The sequence below is a fragment of the Macrosteles quadrilineatus genome, unplaced genomic scaffold (assembly GCF_028750875.1).
Source record: "Macrosteles quadrilineatus isolate MER2022 unplaced genomic scaffold, UCM_ALF_1.0 Scaffold_2__2_contigs__length_208266976, whole genome shotgun sequence".
In the NCBI taxonomy this organism is placed as follows: Eukaryota; Metazoa; Arthropoda; class Insecta; order Hemiptera; family Cicadellidae; genus Macrosteles; species Macrosteles quadrilineatus.
This window is the reverse complement of record NW_026542595.1, coordinates 157,610,205-157,634,819: the sequence shown is the minus strand read 5'-3', so window position 1 is coordinate 157,634,819 and position 24,615 is coordinate 157,610,205. Positions and strand designations below refer to the sequence as shown.

The window sequence follows — 24,615 nt, the reverse complement described above, 5'->3', positions numbered from 1 at the left end:
TGACAGATCAAGACCATCATCTAGATTTCCCGATCTAGCATTTGATTTATAAGTTATTTCTTAAACTATCTGGACCAGTTTGTCTGGTTTACGCCATTTGTCTCTTTTTGGCTATGATTTTATACAACTCAATCCCGGTCCTCTAATAAAGTCAGGATTAGGATCTGAAATCAAACTGCAAACAAATAATTTAAAAAATGTACATAACTTTAATTTTTTATTTTATTTTTTGTTTTACTTTTTATTCTGTTCACGAGCAGTGAAAGTTCTGTTTCTGCCTTTGTTTTCTTTCCAGCTGGCTCTTCCTGAAATAAAAAAATCAGTTATGTGTTCTGATCTTAATTAAGTTTGTTTTAAAATGTCTTAGTTAAATGTTTAATTTATTCATTATTTTGCCTCCTGAACTGTTATTCAAAGTATTATCTAGGTTACGTACCTTATACAGTCAAAACAGTTCTGATACAGTCACTAAAGGACGATGCGCATTTCAGAGCTTTTAAGCTCTATCTTCAGGTCCGTGGATACATTTGTCAATTCATCTTGCAGATTCGTCAAAATATTTAAACATTAAAAACACCTAACACAAACACATAATTCATTACGCTGTATATGTGCCGGCCGGCTATAGATCCCGACTGAGGAAGGAGTTGACTTGCTACCCTACCCCCACCCTAGTGGGTATTATCTACCCTACCCCCACCCTAGTGGTAGCAAGTCAACTCCTTCCTCAGTCGGGATCTATAGCCGGCCGGCACATGTACAGTACCTGTATAAACGTAATGAATTATGTGTTTGTGTTATGTGTTTTTAATGTTTAAATATTTTGACGAATCTGCAAGATGAATTGACAAATGTATCCACGGACCTGAAGATAGAGCTTAAAAGCTCTGAAATGGGCATCGTCCTTTAGTGACTGTATCAGAACTGTTTTGACTGTATAAGGTACGTAACCTAGATAATAAATGTTTAAGGTACCCATTGTTGTGGTTTGCCCCTGAGATGGCAAGATAAATATTGATAGTGTATTAGTTACCTTTTATTTTCGTCCCAGCTCAAAAAAGTTGTATAATATTTCAACCATGGTTTCAACGAGTTGGGTCATGAAGTTGAAACGATGGCTGTTGATACTATACAACTATTTTGAGCTGGGAGAAAAATGAAAGGTAATTAAACCACTATAAATAAATGTCTTAAGTATGAATTGAAATAAGTACTGGTAACCTTAAAATAGTTCAAATAAACAAAAAAAGCCGTAAACAAAAAACCACACTTGGGCAAAGGAGTAATTAAACTGTGCCGTATAAGTCTCTCCTTAATCAGCCATAATGAAGCCAAAACTAGGTTGGAACAAACTATTTCAGTCAACACACTACACTATATAAGTTGTATTAACAATTACAAGTATTAAAGTTTTAGGTTATATACCTCGCTTAGAACCTAACCATAATGGTAGTATCTAAAATAACATTTTCACCTAAAAAAAAAAAAAACAAAAAAAACAGTGGTAATTAGGTCTAATTAACAGAAAAGATAAGTTTCAGACTATTTCAAAAATATTTTAAAACCCCCACTGATTTGGCTATTAGTTGTTAAAGAGTTCAAATTGAACTGATCGCTATTTCTACAACTGTAATCTAAACACAAACTTATTTCTTACTTGTTCAACTTGTTGTCTCCTTCTCTTGAGTTTCTCCGAGATTATAGCCTCCATGGCTTTAGTCTTGCGGAACTGAGGGTCAGCTGGGTCTACATTGAAATGATGAGAGGAGAACAGAGCACTGAATCTGTCGTCTGCTACATTCACCTGAAATTATTTTTTTTATTCTGTGTTCTTGTTACAATGCATAAATCAAACCACTGTTAGATTTATTTCTTAGTTAAACTTTATAGGTAAGGAATGCAGTTGTTGCCTTCTCTGCCTGTTTTCTGAATGCTACATAAGGAGGCAGCATTCATACTGATGCTACTATACGCTATTGGTAAATAATTTGGTCAAAAACTTTCTAAAAATACCCATAATACCAGAGCACTCTATTATGGGTGTTTTTCATAACACACATAACTGTAATAGAACATACACATTCTTGTATATGCTTGGATTGTACGAAATCAATTCATGAATTTCATTATGAATTGAAGTTCTATGGTATGAATGTAGGAGTGTATTGAACAGTTATTTTAACTATGAAAACTGAGTTTTATGTTAAATAAATCAAGCATGAAATATACTGTTGGTCAAGTCTCAAATATTATTTATAAATGTTCAAAGATTTTTAAGACGATTTTTGAGTTTTACAACACCGACACACCAGAATTAATATTTTAAATAAAAGGTGAGTGAAATTTGAACAGTGATTGTTGAATGAATGAAATGACAGCTTTGTTTGCTACTAACTAATGTAAAAGCCAGGGACAGCTCGGCTCAGCTTTGAACCATCAAACAGATTTTGATTTTTCTCAAGATCTAACTGGCAAATGTCTAAAATTACTAGGTGGTGATCACTATATCCAGTCAGCTTTAAGTAAGAGATTTAAACTTGTTAGTGACTCGTTCAAGGATTAGAGCAGTCTGACCTCATGGCTTTGATTTTAAGACCTCTTACCCATCCTCTGGCACATATGTTGACTGGGGTTTTTATTGTTATTAAGTTTGTGGTGATCAATGCTGTGAGTACACTCTATGTAATTAAAAAAAAAAATTGCAATGGAAATTTTTTGGGTCTGACGCTGATATTATTTGTCCCAACTCCAGGGCAAAGACCAATGAAAGTTAACAAGGGATCTATGTTAATTAGAACGCATAAATTAGTTTTGTTTTAAATCATATCTAGTTATATTATTTAATTTATTCATTTAAAACTAAAATTATGATTAGCAGAGATTTTAGCTCAGCAAGACTTTAAAGTGAACATTTTTGTTCAACAAAGAAAATTGTTCTTAATTTTTACCTTGAACTCATCTTTTTCTTCCAAGACTTCTTGGGGTTTCTTTTTCAGTTGTTTTCTCCTCTTCTTCTTCTTTCCATCACTTTCTTGCTCTTGAATTTTCTTTAAATTGAAATGACTCTTTTCCTTCTCTGTGTCATTCTCTTCCAGAAGCAATAATTCTAACTCAGCCTGAAAACCCACAAATGTTATACCTCATAATATTTTCTCATATTAATGGTAAAATAGGGTCTTCGGGATTTTATCACCCTGGAATTTTACCCCCTGAGGAAAGCTGACGTAGTAACCTGAGTGCTCTAAAGTTTGTTCGAAGGCAGAATTTTACCCCCGCGAATTTGGGAGTCTAATGAAAATAGACAGAGCGTGATGAATTAGATTAGCAATAAAAACCGGAATTATACCCCCTATAACTAGCGTTTAGGCAACTCTAGATGGACTTTTACCCCGGGATTTTTAAACCCGAATTTTACCCCCTGTGCAGATATAGAAATTAGTGGGATTAATTTATTTCAATTTCATGATTTCAGTTTTGATTGAATGAATAGTAAACATTTTATTTTTTTGTAACCTATCTTAATAAATTTTTATGTAATCTCAACTAGGTAAACAGGTTTTGCTGTTTGATTTTGATCCCTAAAAGAAGAGATTCAGGATTCGACTTTTAGGACCAACTGTTAGATAATATATGTAAACATAATATATGTTAGATAATATATGTATGTAAACAAACTGAGTAACCCATTTGAATTATAAATGGGTTAACATTTCTTAAACTATTTGCTATACGACTGTGGAAAAACAATTTATTTAGAAGAAAATGAATTATTCTCATTAATTTTAATAATGGCCAGAGGGTAAAATTCCGTGGGTAAAAATGTAGGCCATATATTTTGAGCTGACTTCATAAAGGAGGTTAATTAATTCCGCTACCCTGTGAAATACACTTGCTTACTAAGCCAACATCCATTTGCCTTGTGGCTTTTACCAACATATTTCCTTGAACGTGTCAGATATATTCCCTTTGTAAATAACTATTTTTTTCGTGGGGGGGGGGGAGCTTTGTGTTACAAAATTCAAGGTAGGTTTGCTGATACAAAGAGGGAAGGTAATGACATATTTTTTAAGTAAAGTTTTAATAGTTTGTTTGTTAGTATGACATAAACTGTTATCCAATCAATTATATATTATGAAGATAGCATGGAGTGTACTGTAACATATGAATACCTCAATAACCGTATTATGTAGAACAATTAGGAAGAGAAAAATTCTCCCAATAGGGAGGGGGGGGGCAAGGGCACAATTTATTATCCCTCAGGCCCTTAGCGTGTCACATGCAAATTATACATGGTAAAATAGCATAGAAATAATTTTCAAGCAAACCTGTGAAATTAATATACATTTCATACTTTTTTTTGTTTGGTCTCTTCCGTCTCCTCTTCATCGTAATTCTTTTTCTTCTTCTTTCCCCCTCTCTTAGCAGGCTGAATCTCTTCTTTGAAGTAAGGATCATTCATATCCACATCAGAGGGTAAGTCATCATCAGAGTAGAGATCACTCTCGCTATCCTCTTCCTGTAAAAACAATAATAATGACACCTCAGTGTAAAAAGAAAATGGTTAAAAATTCTCACTCTTTAAGCCTCAAGGACTTAACACAAACAACCCTTCACAACAGCATCCCACAAAAAAACTGTACCTGATAGCTTTTACAACCTAGGCAGCTAGGCCATTGGGTTTACCAGTCTTGTTAGTTGTAGAGCAGCGGTTCCCAAACTATAGTTCCGGCCCAATAGTGTATGGCACTGGCAAGAGCTGATTGGGTAGGTCACGAAAAGAATAAAATATAAAACGTATTATTTATTCGTACCCAAAAATTATAAAAAAAATCACTCTCTGAACAGTTGAGTGATAATCAGAATGAACTGAGACAAGGTTTGTTAGGTTCTAGGCCAATACACCAAAGCCACATCAAAATGTTAACTATTGCCTGAGTAGTTACCATTTTGATTTGTTTCTCAATAGACCCTTTATATAATAATACCAGCGAGACGTAGGAATTGGCTAACTCAGGAACTCGCTAACTCGGTCGTGTGGCGGAACTGGCTAACTCTGGAACTGGTTAACCGTCTCAGTCAGGAATTGGCTAACTCCGGAACCCGCTAACTCAATTTTGTCTCGCGGCGGAATTCGCTAACTCTGGAAGTCGCTAACCCGGCCGCGCCCACTGCTCGGAGCGTTGCCAACCTTGTACGTCAAAATAATCGTACACTGCCGTATTTCAAAATGTCAGTGTCTATAAAGATACAGTAAATGTTATTGTTTTTTGTTATCAATTCCACTTTTAACAGATAACTAGCCCAAAGTAATTAAAAGACAATAAAAAAATCATGAAAAAGTGTTTTTTATTAAACTGTACAATGGCCAGTTAAATGTTTATGATTTCGATCTTAAATATAAATGCCATCAGTATAAAAGAAAATAATAGAATATGAAAAATATTCAAAATTTAGTTTAATTGGTAATAAATAATTAAACCTCTACGAAATTAAGCTAAAATACACGCAAGTTCTTAAAAACGGAAAACAGATTTAATTGTAATGTCGTAATAAACCAAAACCATTAATTAATACAGTCATCAACCATCGTAACTTTCATAATTAATTCATAGATTTTAAATTAAATGTTCGTCTTTGAACCGTCCAACTTACGTGTACAAATATGATGACATAGACTAAGTTTTTATCTAGGCCTAATAGTTTGAACCAAAGCATTGTAGGCCTACTAGTAAATAGTTGCCTAATTCTAAAATGTGTTGAATTTTTTAGCAATAATGTTACATGTTTTAAAACGGTTTTTAGATTGTACACCTAAGCACCACTAGTAAAAAATAGGAGAAGATATAATATTCATATAATAAAACGTGACAGGGTTATTTTAATTCACGATTTTTAATAAACTAATTAACGGATTTTCCTGATTTGAGTGTTGGGTTTCCTTTATATTGCTTTTACAAACGATATAAACTATACCAAGCCATTGCTCGGTTCACCGTTCCCCAGTACTGAGCTACACAATAGACAATAGCTTTGTTTTTGGATAAGATAGAACCAGCCTGGAAAAAAACTCCAGACTTTTAAAAAGTAAGCCTACTGAAAGACGTAAAATTAATATTAATTCAACAAAATTAAGAGGATGACCTGGGTTCTACACTAATAGCCTACGATAAAAGAAATTTACAAGTTGTATTTATGCATAGACTAACTTTTAATGCAATCCATGAATACATTAGGCCTACCACTTTATAATGTATTGATAAATATTTATTTAAGTTCAATAGCTCTATTTAAAAATACATAACCACTACAATGTAATTCTGTAATGACGTTTAACGTGTAAATTTTATTATGATTTATGATTTAAGGTTACTACAAGCCCAGTATAAAAAATACGAACTCAAAAATTTTATTTGCAGAAGTTCACAAAATGATATTTATTCGAATAAAAGAAACAAATGGCGGACTACGAAAATAGATATTTCATAACATGTAATAGATCCAAATTAAATGTGCATTTTTATCTTTTTCATACCAATAAGCTACTATTTAAGTAAGAAACCCACATATAAAACATACTCCCTTATATTAGTACATTTCTCATCCTTATGGATGATCTGAAGACAGTTGTATTGTTAGTTCTGTCTGGTGCACTGTCTTTAGAGGTCGTGTTTTGTTTACAATTGTTTCTTGTTTTCAGTAATTTAAAACCTCGTTTAACCAAATAAAACGTTCTAATCACAACTAATAACACGTCCCCTAGTTATATAACCAAACAGTAAGGAACAAATCATGAAGTTAACTATAAAATAATAGAAACACAATTTTGTCGACACTAGCGATCAGTGTCACCGGACATGAACTAGACACGAAAAACGAGCTTCAAAGTTTACAATGGGATGTAAAGTTTACTTGTGTTGGTTAGTCTATGGTAAGACTATAATGCATTTTCCACCCTAATAATCATAAGAACTTCTCTGTGGTTAAACATACTTCTAAATATATTTATTTTATCGACTACGTTGCTCTTACTCCTAATTAATCGTAGGATACGACATTATGGTACCGATACGATATAAGTACTACACTTTCGGCAACACTGGCCAAAAATATTCGTGCTTGGCTCCCATTGGACGGCCCGCGAGGCTTCTGATTGGGAGTTAGCGAGTTCCGCCGAGGGACCGAGTTAGCGACTTCCGTACGAGGACGGAATTCGCTAACCCGGCTCTAGAGTGGGTTAGCGGGTTCCGGAGTTAGCCAATTCCGAAACCGAACAAGTTAGCGAGTTCCTCTCATCGACCAAATTTGAAGATAGGGCATTTAACATGGGGTTAGCGAGTTCCAGAGTTAGCCAATTCCGCGGACCCATACCAGCAGAGTGCAGTTATACTCAAGCTTTGTGTTGTCAATGGGGGAGGACACAATTTGATAAAATTTGTTTCTTTAAATTTATGGTATACTATAGCATTACACATCTACCATAGTCATAGTGTTCTACCACTTCACCTAACAGAGATAAATTAATTATTAAAAATTCACAAATTAAATTATTCATGAAATTAAAAACATAACAACTGTAAACAATCCTACTTTGACAGTTCTTACTGCGTATCACAGCTTTTTGTTGTTGCTTAGTTCAAATTAGTTGTTTTCATAAATGCAAAAAAAAAAATAGTGCTGTAGCCTGCTGGTATATCTTATAACTTTTTATTTAATGCTTTTGCATATCATAGAATCAACTTTTGTAGTTGAAACAGCTGACAACATTCTTTAATTCCCTTTAAATATGAATACTCATAAGGTTAACATGGGGAACTACAGAGCCACTGGGGCGGAGCCCGAAAGGATTTTTGAGATAAGAATATGCCTATATGTTAACCGGGAATGTGAGCTATCATCATGCCAAATTTCAAGCCAATCCGTCCAGTAGTTAATGTGTGATTGAACTTCAAACAAACAAACAAATAAACAAACAGACAAACTTTTACATTTATAATAATAATATTATTAAATTAAATTAAAAATCTGATATTTAATCTTACTATAAAGTAAGATTCGTAAAATGATAATAACTAGGGTTGCTTTCAGAGAGGTGAAAGCCAGTTGAGCGGAACAAACGTGATTTGATATTTGTATAAGTAACTAAATGTAAAAAAGTCAATAGATGTATTAATGCTTGTTTTATTGATTAAAATTATAATAATTCAAATTTGTTTTATACATCTTGTTATTCAGACACCTCTTCCAGAAGTGCATTATGGTAGTTTTGGCCAGAAAAATATTACAGTAGTTGGAATCTGATATTAACATCCAAAAAGGGCATTAAATTATAAAAAAGAGAAAGGAAATTTAACATTCAAATTCAACTGTAGCCTACAACAAAAACATTGGTCTTCATTTTTCACCCTTACAATCGGTTAAAGTATTTAAGTATAAAAAACAGTAACTATTTAAAAAAACGAGTATTAAAGTATAACTAATTAATTAATTGACTTTATATAAAGTCAATGCTAGAATACAGAAGATGGTTTGTTAAGACCATATGCAAACATTTTTGAAATCGTTTCCCCGTTTAACCAACTATTCCAAAAGATAAAAAATATATGGTGCAACACAAATAAACAACTCGGTCACCTACCTATAACCTACACTTTACCTCCCTAATCTAACCTTACTTCAAAACACTTAATGTAGTCACGAATAATCATAAACCCCGGCCTACCTTCTTCACATGCCTAAATTAGATCAGTGTTCAATCTGCGTTTTATTATTAAGTGTAATAACTTACTGCACCGTCGATTTAATTCAACATAATATAACCTGTGATGTATTATCGGATTAAATATCGATTTCGATGCGGTTCGATATATTGCTTATTAAATCCTGATTTCTAACATTGGCTGTTTCTAATCAGCTGGCAACACAAATAGGTTCCCAAAAAATTAGTCACTGGTCCGTATCCCTCCGCTCCTTGTTTATGCTCCGCGCACTGAGAAAGTAGTTCCGTGAATTTTCTCGATTTTCAGTGAATTTCGCGCCTTAAAAAAATGTTTTAACGGCATTTTATTGTTTATTAAAATTATAGGAATGGTTTAAAAACGTTTAAAAGAAAAGTCTAGAAAGTTCAGAAATACCTTATGATTCTCTTGTTTACATTTTTCTTGTAAACAAAAAACTGTCATATGGCAACTTTAGTCCCATAAGCCTAATGTTAAAATTTGGAAATTTTAAGATCGTTTTAAATTGCATTAGCATTACCTAATTCAAATTTGTTTGTTTAAAAACCATCTCACTATTAGTCTAAGTAATCTTGTTAAGTTTAGCTGAAATGTGTTCTGCCGTTATTGAGTGATGTTGCTTTATTTGTTGCATTGAAGTTGATCCAAAAGAGCTACGCCCAATTAAAATAGTAAAAATAAATATTAGTAATATTATACAAAGGGTGGGTTGATTCAATATTATGGTGGGCCGCCCAAACTAAAAGTTTGGTTACCGCTGGTATAGTGTAACCAGGTTCGGTCACGTCAGGTCAGGTGTGCACCTAATGAGGAGTTGATCTATATGTGGCAGAGTTTTGAGTTTGTAAATAAATAAATGCTAGTTCAAATCACCTTGTTCTTTTCTTTCTGTTTCAACTTTTCTTCCCTCTTCTGTTTCTTCTTTTTTTTACGTTTGTCTAGCATTTCTTCAAACGGTGTTTGAGGTGCGTTTAGTTTCTCTTTAACCGACTTCTCCGCTTTTTCTTTCAACCCAATACCCCATGTTATTTCCAAGTCGACATCCCTATTTTTCTTCTTCTCCTCTTCTTCTTCAATTGAAGCCAGCAAAGATTTGTATTTGGCAATTTTGTCTTCCTCTTTTATATTTTTATCGTCCTCTGATTCATCCTCACTAGATTCATCTGTAAATTAAATTTCCAATGTAATTCTAAATCTTATCTAAATGGAAAATTTTAACTACTAGTGTACATGTTGCTCGAATTCGAGCAATTGCAAAGTATTGCAGGAGTTATTTCAACACGAATTGCACAGGTCATATTTACAATGAGTTTAAAAGAGTCAACTCAAAGATTACCGGTGTGTAACTCATGGAGAAATTCACAATGTATATAACGGTAATAAACATTTCCTGTAAATATTTGATCATATTTCATAACCTGGTATTGCTTTTTAATGTTTTCTACAAACATTTCCTGACTTATAGCCAAATATGGTTGTCCATGATTATCTTTTTTATTGATAAACCTAAAGCATTCCGGTCGGTTTTCTCCTTCTCAAAATGCTTCGCTGTACAGGCAATGCAGGTCATTGATAGAGGGCCAATTGAGAACGAAAAGTCGTTTTGGGGTAGTGTTAGGGCGCATTGGTAACCTTATAGTCGAGATTGTCCAGGGTCAGGTGACTGTGATGAGTTAAGCCACTGTTCTGTAGCTGCGGTCGTTATCACGATTAGACTACGCCTCCTGTCTATGTTTCGTTGTCGTCGCGTCGGAGGAATTTAAAAGAAAGAAACAAATAAACAAATTATAGCTACACAAAACCACGATAAATGCACAAATTTAAGATACAGCTATACTAACACGATCCGTCTTGGGGGTTATGTTTACACCAACTCAAATAGTAAATAAATGTACTGCAATAATATTATACAGCTGATCAAAATGTAAACAATTATGTTCTCCATAAGGATAACATGGGAACTTTCGAAGCCACTGGGGCAGAGCCCAAGGGACTTTTTCAAAAATGTAAGGCCAGTTTGCAAATCTACGTGACACACTCTTTCCAATGAGACGTCAATGGATAAAATCGGTTAAGAAATGACGGAGGAGTTCAACCGACAAAGTTTCATGTAGCGTATTAATTATATAGATGTCAAAGATTTGTGATTTAAATACATAAATTATTATAGTAAAGTTTTCTAAATCATGGTAACTTGTTCTCCACTAAATTTTACTATTCCCAGCATTAAAATAAAGTATTAAGATCCATTATGGGTAAACTTTAAGGTACACAATCCTTGATTGAAATGTAGTATGTATACATTAAGAGTCATAATACACAGCAATTATTATGTAGTAGACTTTGACTATTTTCAAGTAGCAAACATATGTTTCTGTAAATAAAAATTATCTCCCATGTTATCCTTATGGAGAAATACGAAACTTTAAAGGGCTCCAGGGCCTCAATATCTCATTATTTCCCTAAAAAGAAAGTTTCCTGCACAACTTCACGTTACCCTCTTCCAATGACACCAAAAACATGTCAATCGGTTCAGTAGTTTCGGAGGAGTAATTGTCACAAAAAACCTGATTGCGTATTAAATAAGTATATAGATTTCACAAAACGGTTAGGATGGTTTTTTGCATTAGTTTTGTAGGCTAAATTTTAAATCTCTTTGACATGTTTTTATTGTTGGAAGTGAAATAAAATCCAATGTGTTTATTTGCCATAAAAACATCTTATGTAAAAAAGTCATTGTAAACTCCATACTACATAGAACATATTTTATTTATTATTTGAGTGCACCCTATAACACATTTTCATATTATAAAGGATATATCAAGCAAACATTGGGCTACGAAGTCTTAACAATCCCTGGTTAACGGGGTTCAATAATCTTCTAAAATGTTTAACAGTTTCGAAACACTAACCCTTGTCCGCTAGTTCTTCGTCCTCTCCAGATGATGAGGCTAGATAGGCTTGCAGGTCAACGTCATCAACCTTGTCCGCGTTCCTCTGAATTTTCCTGGTGAACTCCTGACGGCTTGGGTCAGTCTCGTCCCAGGTCAGTTCCACCTTGCCCTGCTGCAGCGCCGTGTTGGTGAAGATACGAGGCTCATACTTGGCTGGGTCTGGCATACTGGTGCAAACCTCGTGTGGTTCCTGTCGACAACAAAATCAATTGTATCACAGTGTAGGCCCTGTTTGCTGACACATCGGCTTTTTAATTCTTAACTAATAGTTTATAAACCCCGCTTATATTTAAGTCTTGACTAATATAAAATTCTGTGATGGGATTACTTCAAAACTAGGTTTTTTTAGAATAATTATTTGTAGGGTAGTAATTTGACTAGCTGAAATGGCCCTTAAAAACTATGATGACTATGACTAAAAAACTCAGAAAAACTTGATTCCGAGTCCGCTTTCTTGGTTTGGCCAGACAAAAAAAACATACATTAAAGTTAGGAAATAATACATTGAACTCTACTTCAAGAATGAGAGGATTTAGACTCACTAGTGTGTTTAGATTTCTCTTGCAATGCCAGTTTTCACAACTGGTTACAATCCAGACAAATCACTTTTAGTCCTGTAAAGATAAGATACCAATACTAGTCCAAGGTAGGGACAAACCTGATCAAACGTTTCATCCTGTGGCACATATCGAAGATCTAACTTAGTTGCACTACTTTCATATTCAAGTCCATCACACTCTGTGTACACTTTGTTGGCTGTCTCTACGGAATCAAACTCAACAACTGCATAGTAATACTTTAATCTGTTCATCTGATATTGCCGCAGCCTCTCTGTGTGATATTTCTTTCCTTCCTTGCTCTGAAACAAGAAAGAATTGTGATACCTGTAACATTGTGACAAGCTTTAGGAACAAAATATCTAGTTAAATTGCAAAACTTTGGTGTGTTGCTAGCCTAGTGGTTAATGGCTCGGATTTTGGTACGGGAGAAAAGGGGTCAAATCCCAGCACAACTAAAAACAAAAATAGGTATTGGACCACTCTCCCTTAAAAGCGCTTGTAATAATTCTTGAACTTAAATTTAAAATGCCACTAGCGTAAAACATAAAAAACCTAAAAAATTGTTGACCAATTAACATATTTTTTTTAACTAACATTACTTTTCTTGTGTTTTGATAAATAAATGTGTGATGTTACCTCTTCATCTAGATCTGCGTCATCTTCATGTTTTAAATTTACCAACTCTATCGGCCCTCTTTCCTCCTCTTCTTTCATACGTTCCAGTCCAAATTGTGAAGGGTATATCTATAAAAATAAAATGTTTAGGCCTAGATGATGAAGTAGAAATCTTAATGGACAACCTAGTTGAATGAGACGTTTTACAAAATATGCTGATATAAAAATGCTATACACCATCACTATCTAATGCTTATTTGGATTGTAAACCAAAGACAACACTCAACTCAGCAGATTAAACTCGTCTTTTAAAACTAGATTTAATTAAAATTCAAAATATTATTATTACTAGTGGCCTGTAGGGGCCATAGCCCCTAATTTAGACACAATTGTCTATATGAAGGCAACTCCCCATTTCGCGGTAGTAAGTCAGAAATGTATCTATGAATTTGTCCCTGAATTTTAAAACAGGAAGGCCCATTTCCCTGGAATCTCTTTTTGTGTAGCGGAAAGCGACGTAAAAGCCATTGCACTGTTGTATTGCCTTATGTTTCTTATGAAGTTAGAATCATGTAAAAACATGACTTTAAGTTTGTAATTTAATTGTGGTTGTGGCATGTTAATGAGTCCATAGTGGCAACATGCGTCAAAATGTCCATTTGTGGCCTCCTCTGCGAAGTGAAATGCGCCACAATGCATGCAAGTGCTAAGAGGACCTAGATTGTGAGAAACAACACTCATCTCCTTTTCCAGCGTTCTTCTGAAGGCAGGTTATAAACCAGCTTGTGGATTTTCATATTTAGGCCTTTTACATGACGTTCTCTTTCAGCATTTCTTGTGTTAGTTGAATTCCTGGATACTCTTCCACGTCTTGCAGTTCTTCCCCTACCCAGTCTAGTTACTTCACTCATCATAAAAACGGAAAACCAAAAAATTAAACGAATACATTTCATTTTGAAACATTATTTAACAACATTGATTTTCGGAATAAATGTAAACATTACAAATAAATAAGCAACAGCTGATTAGAATGCAGACGTTTTTCAGTCCCCATGCTTTTCTTATGGTGGATATTTTACGTTATATCTCGTTTTCTGGTAACTTTATGGGAATTCTGCTATTTTTCCCGAGTCCCTGGGGTCAATGCCTTTAACTTAAGACCCCTCCCACCTTTCTGCGACTTACCAGACGTCAACAATTTTCTGGTAAAAATTTTGTCTTACAGAATTATAAATAAGGATTTTACATATTTCTTTTTAAATATAAAAAATATTCATAGATATTTCTTAGAATTCTATAGGCCTATCAATAAGCAAGCATGTTTCTTGAAAACTTGTTTCTCAGCTTGTGTGAATCGCAGGGAAAATCTGTGCGTACTGTTAGAAAGATATTTTCCAGTATACAGTGGACTCCCTCTTATCAGGACACCTTTTGACCGGACTAGATCGGCAGGAAGTGGACGGTAATGAAACGACTGTTTTCGTGGGAAAGATTTGAGAACAGTGATTGCGTGTCTAAATACAATGCTCTCCTAATTTTAAGTCAAATACTATATAGAGTACATGCATTTAAACGGTCCGTTTTAATGAGATTTTGGGGACGTCGGTTTAACCGGAAAAACCGTTATCCAGACTGGCCTTGGTCCCGAGGAGTCCGTATAAGAGGGAGTCTACTCTGTATGTGCCCTTTTGTTATATCCTTTAATAAATTAAAATAGGCCTAGGCTCAAAAATAAGCACAAAAATAAAAATGAATTTAATTTTTTATTTTTTATTAACATGGAACTTATGGGTTGCAATTCTGGTGATAAAATAACAACAAGACAAACAGAAGAAATTCCAATCATATGTTTTATTTACATCGTGGGGTGGAAATAGAGAAGTCTGTATCCAATAGTCAATGATATTACATATTTTTTGTTGAGTTTTCGACCACTGGACGACCTCTGGTCATTTTTATTTTATTCCTACATTACCTGCAACTGCAACTCAGTTTACCCGATCAGCCTAATTAAATCACAAAATAATTTAAATGTACCACATACCTCACCACAACAGAACAATGAGAAGCCAGCACGTCATGTGATTGCCTTTTAGTGGAAGAATATTAGGAAAATCGACCTAACAAATTCGAACTACCTAGAAATTTTGCACAGCTGTTAAGTAAGCCATGTTCTTGAAAATGTCAAAAGTCCCCGGAAATCCCTGCTGTGCTTCAGCCGCCATCTTGGAAAATGGCGGCCAATTTTCACTTTTTTGACAATATTTCCCAAACTATTGGTATTAGAGAATTTTTGTAAATACAAAAGTTAAAGAACGTCTAAAAATACACAATTTTTATATTACAAGGTTTGCTCTATCTCTAACTGCTATTGAGATAAATAATAAAAATAGTTTTAAATTTAAAATTCCCATGTTATTCTTATGAAGGAAAAGAAAATTGTTGCAGTTTGCTTATTTATGGATATATTTTTATCAAACTTGGCAAACTTATTTATTTTATACTAAGCTAATGATATTTAACATAATTACACACTTTATAACCCTTCCAATAGCAGTAAACGTAGTACTTGTTAAATTTAAAGTTATTTAAATAGGGATTCTATCTTTCATTTTTAGGTATTATTTTAATAAAAACCCAGGCAGGCAAATGGAAATTCATTTTTAGACACGATTGTTAATTTTTCCTTATTAGTATTAAAGAGAAATGGAAAATGGTGGCCGATTTTTTTTAATGACTCCTTGATTGTCAACATTATCAAAAATTACCAAGAGCTAATTAATATTCGCTACTAAAAACTGAAAAAAATGTTTTCCTACAGTTACCTAATAATGTACATGTTCTCTCACTGATTTGAGAAACCAAAGTGGCCAATTCGCTCATCAGTGAGACAATGTTAACATTGTCTCACTCTAATTACTTTGTCTCACTCCAGATTTGCAACGTGAAGGCACGAAATAGTGAGCGCGTAGTGAGTGCGTGCATGCAGGCAACGTCGTATGCGCGCGAAATACGTTGGCAGCACTGGCTGTAAATCAGCTGGTCAGCTGTTCTACCGTTGTATTTGTCACTTCACATTAAATGTTATATTAAAAGTTCACTTCTGTTTAAAAATAGGTTATGTTTCTTCACAAATTTATTTGTTTTATGGTAACTGTAGGAAAAGTATAATGTGCAACTCGAGTTCAAAGTACAATTGCCTCACTCGAGAAACCATTCCTCACTCGCCTACGGCTCGTGAGTAAGGATTTCTCTCTAGTGAGTCAATTGCTCACTTTTCTCACTAGTTGCACAAATAACTATTGTATTTTGTTTATTGATATTGGCAGCACTTTTTTTACAGGAATATTTGACTTGTTCATTGTTAGTCAGCTGACAGTATAATAAAGTATGATAGCTGAGAATGTTTGTTTGTTTTACAGATTCTGAAGTTATTTAATAAGAATGAAAGGCTGTTTTTAAGTGTGTTCGTGTTTATTTGAAGTTGTTTTATTATTTTTCTGTGTACATTGTTAACGTTGTGTGATATATATAACCATGCCAGTGTCATTTAATTAAACATGAAATGCGCAATATGTGAAGTAGAAATTGAAGAAGATTTTCAGTAGCGAATATTATTTAGCTCTTGGTAATTTTTGATAATGTTGACAATCAAGGAGTCATTTTAAAAATCGGCCACCATTTTCCATTTCTCTTTAATACTAATAAGGAAAAATTAACAATCGTGTCTAAAAATTAAATTCCATTTGCCTGCCTGGGTTTTTTTTTTTTAAATAATACCTAAAAATGAAAGATAGAATCCCTATTTAAATAACTTTAAATTTAACAAGTACTACGTTTACTGCTATTGGAAGGGTTATAAAGTGTGTAATTATGTTAAATATCATTAGCTTAGTATAAAATAAATAAGTTTGCCAAGTTTGATAAAAATATATCCATAAATAAGCAAACTGCAACAATTTTCTTTTCCTTCATAAGAATAACATGGGAATTTTAAATTTAAAACTATTTTTATTATTTATCTCAATAGCCGTTAGAGATAGAGCAAACCTTGTAATATAAAAATTGTGTATTTTTAGACGTTCTTTAACTTTTGTATTTACAAAAATTCTCTAATACCAATAGTTTGGGAAATATTGTCAAAAAAGTGAAAATTGGCCGCCATTTTCCAAGATGGCGGCTGAAGCACAGCAGGGATTTCCGGGGACTTTTGACATTTTCAAGAACATGGCTTACTTAACAGCTGTGCAAAATTTCTAGGTAGTTCGAATTTGTAAGGTCGAATGGCATTTGAATCCCTAAAATTCCTGGACTATTTCCCCAAGATAGCTGATGAAGACACCTGGGTATTGAAATATCCTAATCGCTAGATTCCTTACGTGTTGCCAACTCTAATCCACTTTTACTATGCACAACCGCTTAACTTTTACCAACTTTTTTACAATAAAGCTAGATAAACAACGACCAACTTACAGTAACTGACTTGATGACTCCATTCTGAGGTAGGAAGGAGTTTAACAACACCATAAGGTCTACAGCTCTGATCCTGTCCCAGTCCATGTGTAACACAGCCAAGCGTGAAGTAGCATCTTCGGTCAGCTCAGCATCTCGGTCCAGCTCTCCCCATCCATGCTCCACCTCCGACTCTGACTCAGCTGTTTACATTACACAAACATCGCATATTTTCTCCTGCTGAACCTATATTATTTTGTCCTGGTCTCCCGTTAAGGGACCTCTCTATAAACTTTGAGGTTTTGTAGGTTCCGTTGTTTTCAGTATTTAAAACGGAGATTACAGACTCTAACTATAACTATATGTGTACACACAAATTTAATACAACCTTGACAAATTATCTATATATTTAATACGCTAGGCATATTTTTGTCATAATTGTTTTGGAGTGGTGGTGCTACCAATCACCATGTTCAAGGTGTCATTAGAAAGGTCTTAGCATGTAGTTTTGCCATCAAACAAAAAAAAACTTTGGAATTCCATCAGGGCTCTGCCCCAGTGGCCTTCAAAGTTCCCTGTTATTCTTAGGGAGAAAATGTTTGTTTATATTTGAACAGATGAATACTTTGAAATTGACACTAATATTTGAAACAGATGGTTATACTAAAATTTTGCACAAAATCAAAACATAACCAAAAAAACGTTCGACATAATGGAGACTATAAGACGTTGATCAGGACGGCCAATAGAAGGAGGCCGACGCAAATGAAATACAAATAATACTATTGTCGTTGATAACCGAATACAGTAAGCACCCTTCCGTGCTGGGTTTAAGTGTGCTCTCCAAACAGTCGCCAGAAGACTCCACATACAATTTAGGACTGTTGGATAATTGCTGCATAAGCTGTTGATTTTGGAAGACAAGGAGGAGGGTAGGACTAATTTGAAAACAGAAGAGAGGAGATATTAGAAGAGTGGCAAATGCGTTGGGAGCAGAGTATTCTATGTTAACGTTTTAAAGGTAAACGTTCGTATTTATACCTAACATCAGAAAGAGACTGAAACAAGATTGGGAGATGGGCCATTATAAAACGCAGTTTGTCAGAGAACATTGAAAATTTCAAGGTGATTTTGTGAAGATTTCACCAGGTGGAAGAGGAAGTTTGTAGATGTGGAGAAATAAAAACCATGAGTCACGTATTTATAAATTGCTCACTTCAGGAGACAAATAGGTGAGAACAGGAATATGTATTGGATAAGATAGGCCTAGAGATGAGAAAATAAAACATGATGAGTGTCAAGGAAGCAATTGAGACGTTTAGAAAAGTAGCTAGGGAAATAGGAAAATACAAAGGATACATACAGGCATTAAAATTTAAAAAAAGAAACAAACAAAAACTAAGAAAGAATAGGTATGAAAACTTGCCCATGAAGGGAGAGGAAAGGTTAGAGCGAATCTCAATGATCCCTATCGCTCAGGGGCGGTATGGGAAGGGAGTCGTGCTGGCTTTTGGACACACAGTGTGTCTGGAAACCCAATGCAGCTATGAGTAAGGCTATTTTGGTAGAAAACACTATTTACAATAAATGTTCATTATATTGATCTATTATGTACATCTTTAGTATTTCCATAATCTTTGAGTTGAATATTTTAAAGTCGTCAGAAATTATGACTGTTATTTGTTTAAAAATAACGCCTGTAATACTTAGAAATTGCTCGAATTCGAGCAACAGGAACACTAGTTACTAATAAATTCTTTAAGACACTTGTACTTACATTCAGAGCTCTCTTCCTCAGACGAGCTGTCAGACATAAGAGCTCCAACTCCTCTAGCATAGTCAATATGAGGGTCTCGAAGTTTTAGTTTTATTTCATCTGTCATGCGAGCCTTCTCCAACTTGTCTGTTTCAAGTTCTGCTTCTTGGTTCTTGGATTTGTCCTTATTCTTGTTGTGAGGTTTTTTTTCTACTTCATTTCTATTTTCAGCATCTAAGTTATTTGAGGACTCATTTGAATTACTTGAACCCTGAGCCGGTGACACGCTCCATTTATTTGATTTGTATAGCTTTGTTGTCCTAATTTTTTTCTCATTTTCGGAAGTTATATCATTAATTTGGGTTTCTACAGTTTCTTCATTGCTTTTATCTTCATCACTGTCATCCTCCTCATCGGTTGATTCATCATCACTCATAACATCATAATATTTTCTATAATTTTCCTGAGATGACTGATTTACTGGTCTTCCACGTTTATCAACAGAATATTTGACTTGAAAACGCTTGTCGGTAAATAATGATTGAAATCTTTTATCAATTTTTACCTTCCTTATTGACTTTGGAGTAGCCCGAAAACGTGGGTCAGATGAAATATGTGAGAACCTCTCATCTTTGATTTCTTCCATTGAAATAGTTTATTATCTGTAAGTATAAGTGACATAAGGAATAAAAAAGATATACAGTGGAGGTATTTGTTTACTTTAGGGGCTTCTAACGAATTTTGAAAAAAATAGTTTTATCTCATTATTTAGCCTAATTTGAACACTTTTTACATTTGGCACTTTTGGGGCAAACACCTAATTCACCCTGAAAATCGCGTTTGAAAATTGCCAAAAAGTGCAAAAAAATCGGCGTTTTTTTAATACTTTTAATGTGTTTTACTATTACTTTAGGACATTTTAAACACTTTTCCCAAATGTAATATAATCTAACCTAACTTAACTTAACCTAACCTAACATAACCTAACCTAACCTTGGTTTAACAAAAAATCCGTAATTTTCGGCATAGGCTATTCCTAACCTATTCCTAAGCATAGGTTAGGTCGTGTTAGGTTAGGCTAGGGTTAGGTTAAGCCACACTATATTATATATTTAGCTTGGTAAATACACTCATCTACCAAACTAAATATAATCTAACCTAACCTAACCTAACCCGACCTAACCCATGCTTAGGTAAGCAATTTGCCAAAAATTACGAATTTTTTTAACAAGGTTAAGGTTAAGTTAGGTTAGGTTAGGTAATGTTAGGTTAGGTTAGTTAATGTTAGGTTAGGTTATGTTTGGTTAGGTTAGGTTAAGCTAGGTTATGTTACGTTAGGTTAGGTTAAGTTAAGTTAGGTTAGGTTAGGTAATGTTAGGTTAGGTTAGGTAATGTTAGGTTAGGTTAGGTAATGTTAGGTTAGGTTAGGTAATGTTAGGTTAGGTTATGTTTCGTTTGGTTAGGTTAAGTTAGGTTATGTTTGGTTAAGTTATATTATAGGTAAGTTATTTAGTTAAGCAGAGGAGTGGGCCGGGCATTTTCGGCACTGCAATTTTTTATGATTTTTCAAATCTGATTTTTTTTTAACGGCAGTGTCCAAAAAAGTGCTAGAGGGTGTTTCAAATGTCCTAAATAATAGTAAAAACACATTAAAAGTATAAAAAAATGAAGATTTTTTTCAGTTTTTGTGATTTTCAAACACGATTTTCTGGGTGAAATAGGTGTTTGCCCCAAAAGTGCCAAATGTAAAAAGTGTTCAAAATAGGCCAAATAATGAGATAAAACAATTTTTTTCAAAATTCTTTAGAAGCCCCTAAAGTAAACAAATACCGAATCTGGTAATCAAGGTTCTACTGCATTCTTACTTAGGAAGCTGAATTATATTGATCATTTATTGAGAAATTAACAAACCTGATTGTACCTAGGGCAATAATACCCGACATCATCCTTACATCGCTTCCGCAGGAGAGGTACAGTTCGAAAGTTCTTGTCCCACACATCTCCGATCATGATGCCGTGGTAGTAAATGTCAACACTTCATCGGTGAGTACATCCACTGTTTTCCCCTGGCATGCAAATTATGTTTTCTCGCATAGACTAAATCTCTCAAAACCTGAGGCTCTGCTTAGCTTTAAGGGTCGTCTCAGGGCAGTAAGATGGGATTGCATTTTTGACTTACAAAACCCGGATGCATAGTTCGATGTGTTTTTTGATACCTTACAGGACCTCTTTGACGAATGCTTCCCTGCCTCAAGCAAAAAAGGTAGGCTAGACCTACAGGTAAACTCAAGGATAAAAATTCATCTAAGACAAGACACAAAGTGAGAGACTGGTACTCACCTAACCTAACCGACTTGAAAAACCTGATGATGGCCCTTCGAGACAGAGGTGATGTTCATAATTACCTGGCCCTGAAAAGATTTTATAATAAAAAAGTTGAGGAAGCCAAACGGTTGGCCAATGTCCGTTTCATTGAAAGCTCGCAAAACCGATGCAAAGCAGCCTGGAGTGTGGTTAATAGTGTGAAACCCCAAAAGCCTAAAATGTCCTGCATGGCGAGTCCAGATGATTTCAACACCTTCTTTGTTTCGTCTGTTGAAGAAATTATCTACAACATCCCAGATAGCCCCCAAGACCCGTTGGCTTATGTCGGAAGGCGTGTGGAAGAGCTCCACTGTTCCCTTGACAGATGGAATCCCATCTCAGAAAAGCAGGTACGGACTCTAATCTCTGGACGCAAAAGTTCCAGAGCATGTGACTGTTTTGGCTGGTCATCCCAATTACTGAAAGATGTAGCTGATGACATCTCTGCCCCCCTGACTACAGTTATCAACAGGTGCTTGTTGACAGGTGTTTTTCCGGACAAGCTAAAGAGAGCCAAGACCATTCCAATATACAAAAAAGGTGATCATGCCAGTATCTCGAGCTACAGACCTATCTCGATACTACCTGTGATTAGTAAGGTGATAGAGATGGTGTAAAAGAATCAGTTGTATACATACTTTGAAACACACCAGCTGTTTTCAGACTCACAGCACGGTTTCCGCGCAGGGAGATCTACTTCGTCTGCGATTGCCAAGATTGCAAGAGAGGTTGGCGAGGCCTTTGAAGCTGGGGAGTCGGTAATGTTAACACTCTGTGACCTCAGCAGAGCCTTTGACTGTGTATCCCATGATATCCTGCTCAAAAAACTCAGCAGATATGGCATTGGTAGTGTGGTTCTCTCCACCTTCAAGAACTACTTAGCCAACAGAACTCAGAGGGTGATACTCGAAGGCGCAAGCTCTCTAGAACTGGAGGTGAACCAGGGGGTTCCCCAAGGATCTGTGCTGGGCCCTCTTCTATTCCTGGTCCTCATCAATGACATCGACGAGACCAGCAGCTCTATACTATTTGCGGATGATACCACGCTTCTCACTAAAGAGCCAAACCTACACCACACTAGGGATTTAGCCATAATCCAGGTCCAAGAAGCAAAAGCATGGTTCCAGATGAATAAGCTGCAACTGAATGGAGACAAAACCCAGAGACTCCTTTGTACCCTCTCAAGAGACTCCTCGGACGACATGGCTGCAGTTAAACTTAAAAAAGCTGGACAGCCGACTCGACTGGAATGACCATGCTGCCCATGTTGCCACACGGCTTGCGAGAGTCAACTGCCTCCTCAGGCGCCTCCGGAAATGTGTCACGGAGCAGTACCTGCTCATGGTATACCATGCCCTGTTTCATTCGCACATTGCGTATGGACTACACCTTTGGGGTCATGCGTCGGAAGTGGAGGAAGTCTTAAAGCTTCAAAAAGCGGCAGTCCGTATAATCTCAAGGAGCCCTTTTAGAGAACACTGCAAACCAATATTCAAGAGACTTGGAATTCTATCCGTCTGCAGCCACTACATCTACGCCTGCCTGGTTGAAATAAAATGCAGTGTTCATCTTCTCAACACCAGAAGCCACATCCACGCCCATAATACCAGAGCTAGGCAGGATCTCGATGTTCCCCGTGCGAGATTGAGCAGGACGCTCAATTCCTTCCCTACATCAGCCATCAAGTTCTTCAACAGACTCCCTTCCAGCATTCGATGTCTGGACGACCGGAAGTTCAAGAGTGCTGTGAAAGACTTGATGATCAATAGACCATACTACAAAGTAGAGGATTTCTTTAAGGACAATTTGGAGCGGGACAATTAATTTTTTGTACCGCCTACTGCCTGCCCGCCATGTTTAATACACAGTTTTATTTTATATGTGCGTGTAGTCTTTGTTTTTGTGTCTTTTTTTCTGTATTAAACAACGACGCAGTCTATTCCCTCACCAGAGGGTCAACGACGAAGGCTAATGAATATGAATATGAATAGTGGAATTTAAGGTTGATATGAATGCAGGATGGGTAGGCCTATAATAAAGAGAGTTTCTTTATGGCTACAGCCATGGACAATTTTACAGCCCGGCTCAGTGGACAAAAGCCGGCTCAAGGCACGGCAAACCCTAGGTCCACATTAACTTATCCACTGACTTTTAACTTAACGTATAGGCCTACTGCGCCAACCCTAGAGCAATAAATAAAAGGGCTGCACTTTACTTTACATCCCACACTAATTTGAATCAAAATATCGATCATTCGATTGTTTCATTCAATATAAGTTATCGTTTGGTTGGTTAGGTTAGATTAACCTTACCTAAGTAACCAAACGATATAACTTATCAAGTAATCAATATATCGATCGATATTTTCATTCGAATGAGTGTAGGACGTAAAGTGCAGCCTATAAAAGCTCAATAAATATAATATGCTAGCCTATCACTAATGACAACTGTGAGGACATCCCGACTGAGAAACACAGTAGCCAATGTTTCTAGTCCTACAATAACTTAAATAAATGGGCTAGGCCTATAAGAACTGCACAAGTAGACCTATTTTCATAAATAACCGAACAATAAGTCAGAATAAGTTATACAGTACCTCTTACCTCTTCAAAATATGTGTAGATTTTTTTCTAGTCTGAACTTATATTTTTTCACTTTTGTCATTCATAAGATAACCACAATGAGGAATCGAATAACTGTAAGCATTTAAGTTTGAATTTCAATCTTTCATTCGGTTCCAACCAAAATCCAAATCCAATATTCCATCCACGTTAGGTTAGGTTATGTTATATGGCAGGATCAGTGTTGCCACCACGTTGTTGCGATTTTACCCTAAAGGCGTTCTAAAATTACCCTAAATTACCCTAAATCTACTTTTGGTTACCCTAAAAATTACCCTAAATGTTAATATTTGCGTTTAATGCTATAAAACAATGTTAAAATCATATAAATCTTACATAAGATGGTTAATTATACTAAATGAAGTTCCAATATCAGTCAATTTACGTAAATTTATACTCGCCTCTAAAAAACCACCCGAAAGAAGAAAAAAATGTTGATATTGGTCAGCTATATCGACTATCGTATAACGAAAAATATCGAATAAAAAACTATCGAATTTTTTACTGTATCGACCCATTACTACTGTTTTTGGACAATCATATCTTTAAAATAGCACG

General features: G+C 35.2%; 1 protein-coding gene across 2 annotated transcripts; it reads right to left on the bottom strand.

Moving 5' to 3' along the window:
• Positions 1 to 186: 186 nt before the first annotated feature.
• LOC128987705 (ESF1 homolog) lies at positions 187 to 24,216 on the bottom strand. 2 transcript variants are annotated; one of them, XM_054408699.1, is made up of 11 exons: positions 24,033 to 24,216; positions 19,094 to 19,734; positions 17,338 to 17,519; positions 12,886 to 12,993; positions 12,348 to 12,548; positions 11,648 to 11,879; positions 9,609 to 9,898; positions 4,352 to 4,516; positions 2,949 to 3,116; positions 1,658 to 1,804; positions 187 to 305 (listed from the first exon to the last, which is right to left on the bottom strand). In XM_054408699.1, exons 2-11 carry the CDS (start codon positions 19,716 to 19,718, stop codon positions 210 to 212), a joined length of 2,214 nt encoding a protein of 737 aa, XP_054264674.1. In that variant the 5' UTR covers positions 19,719 to 19,734; positions 24,033 to 24,216; the 3' UTR covers positions 187 to 209. The 2 variants fall into 2 exon arrangements, with proteins under 2 accessions (XP_054264674.1, XP_054264673.1); XM_054408698.1 differs by having other exon boundaries at positions 24,040 to 24,216.
• Positions 24,217 to 24,615: the final 399 nt, after the last annotated feature.

Bases quoted from the DNA above. Each gene is read 5' to 3' on its own strand.
- LOC128987705 (XM_054408699.1), bottom strand. From the start codon at position 19,718: ATGGAAGAAATCAAAGATGAGAGGTTCTCACATATTTCATCTGACCCA. The intron at 11,880-12,347 runs GTTTGTCCCTAC...TGTTGTCGACAG, and splicing joins AGGATGAAACGTTTGATCAG to GAACCACACGAGGTTTGCAC. The intron at 306-1,657 runs GTAAGAAATAAG...TTTTTATTTCAG, and splicing joins GGAGACAACAAGTTGAACAA to GAAGAGCCAGCTGGAAAGAA.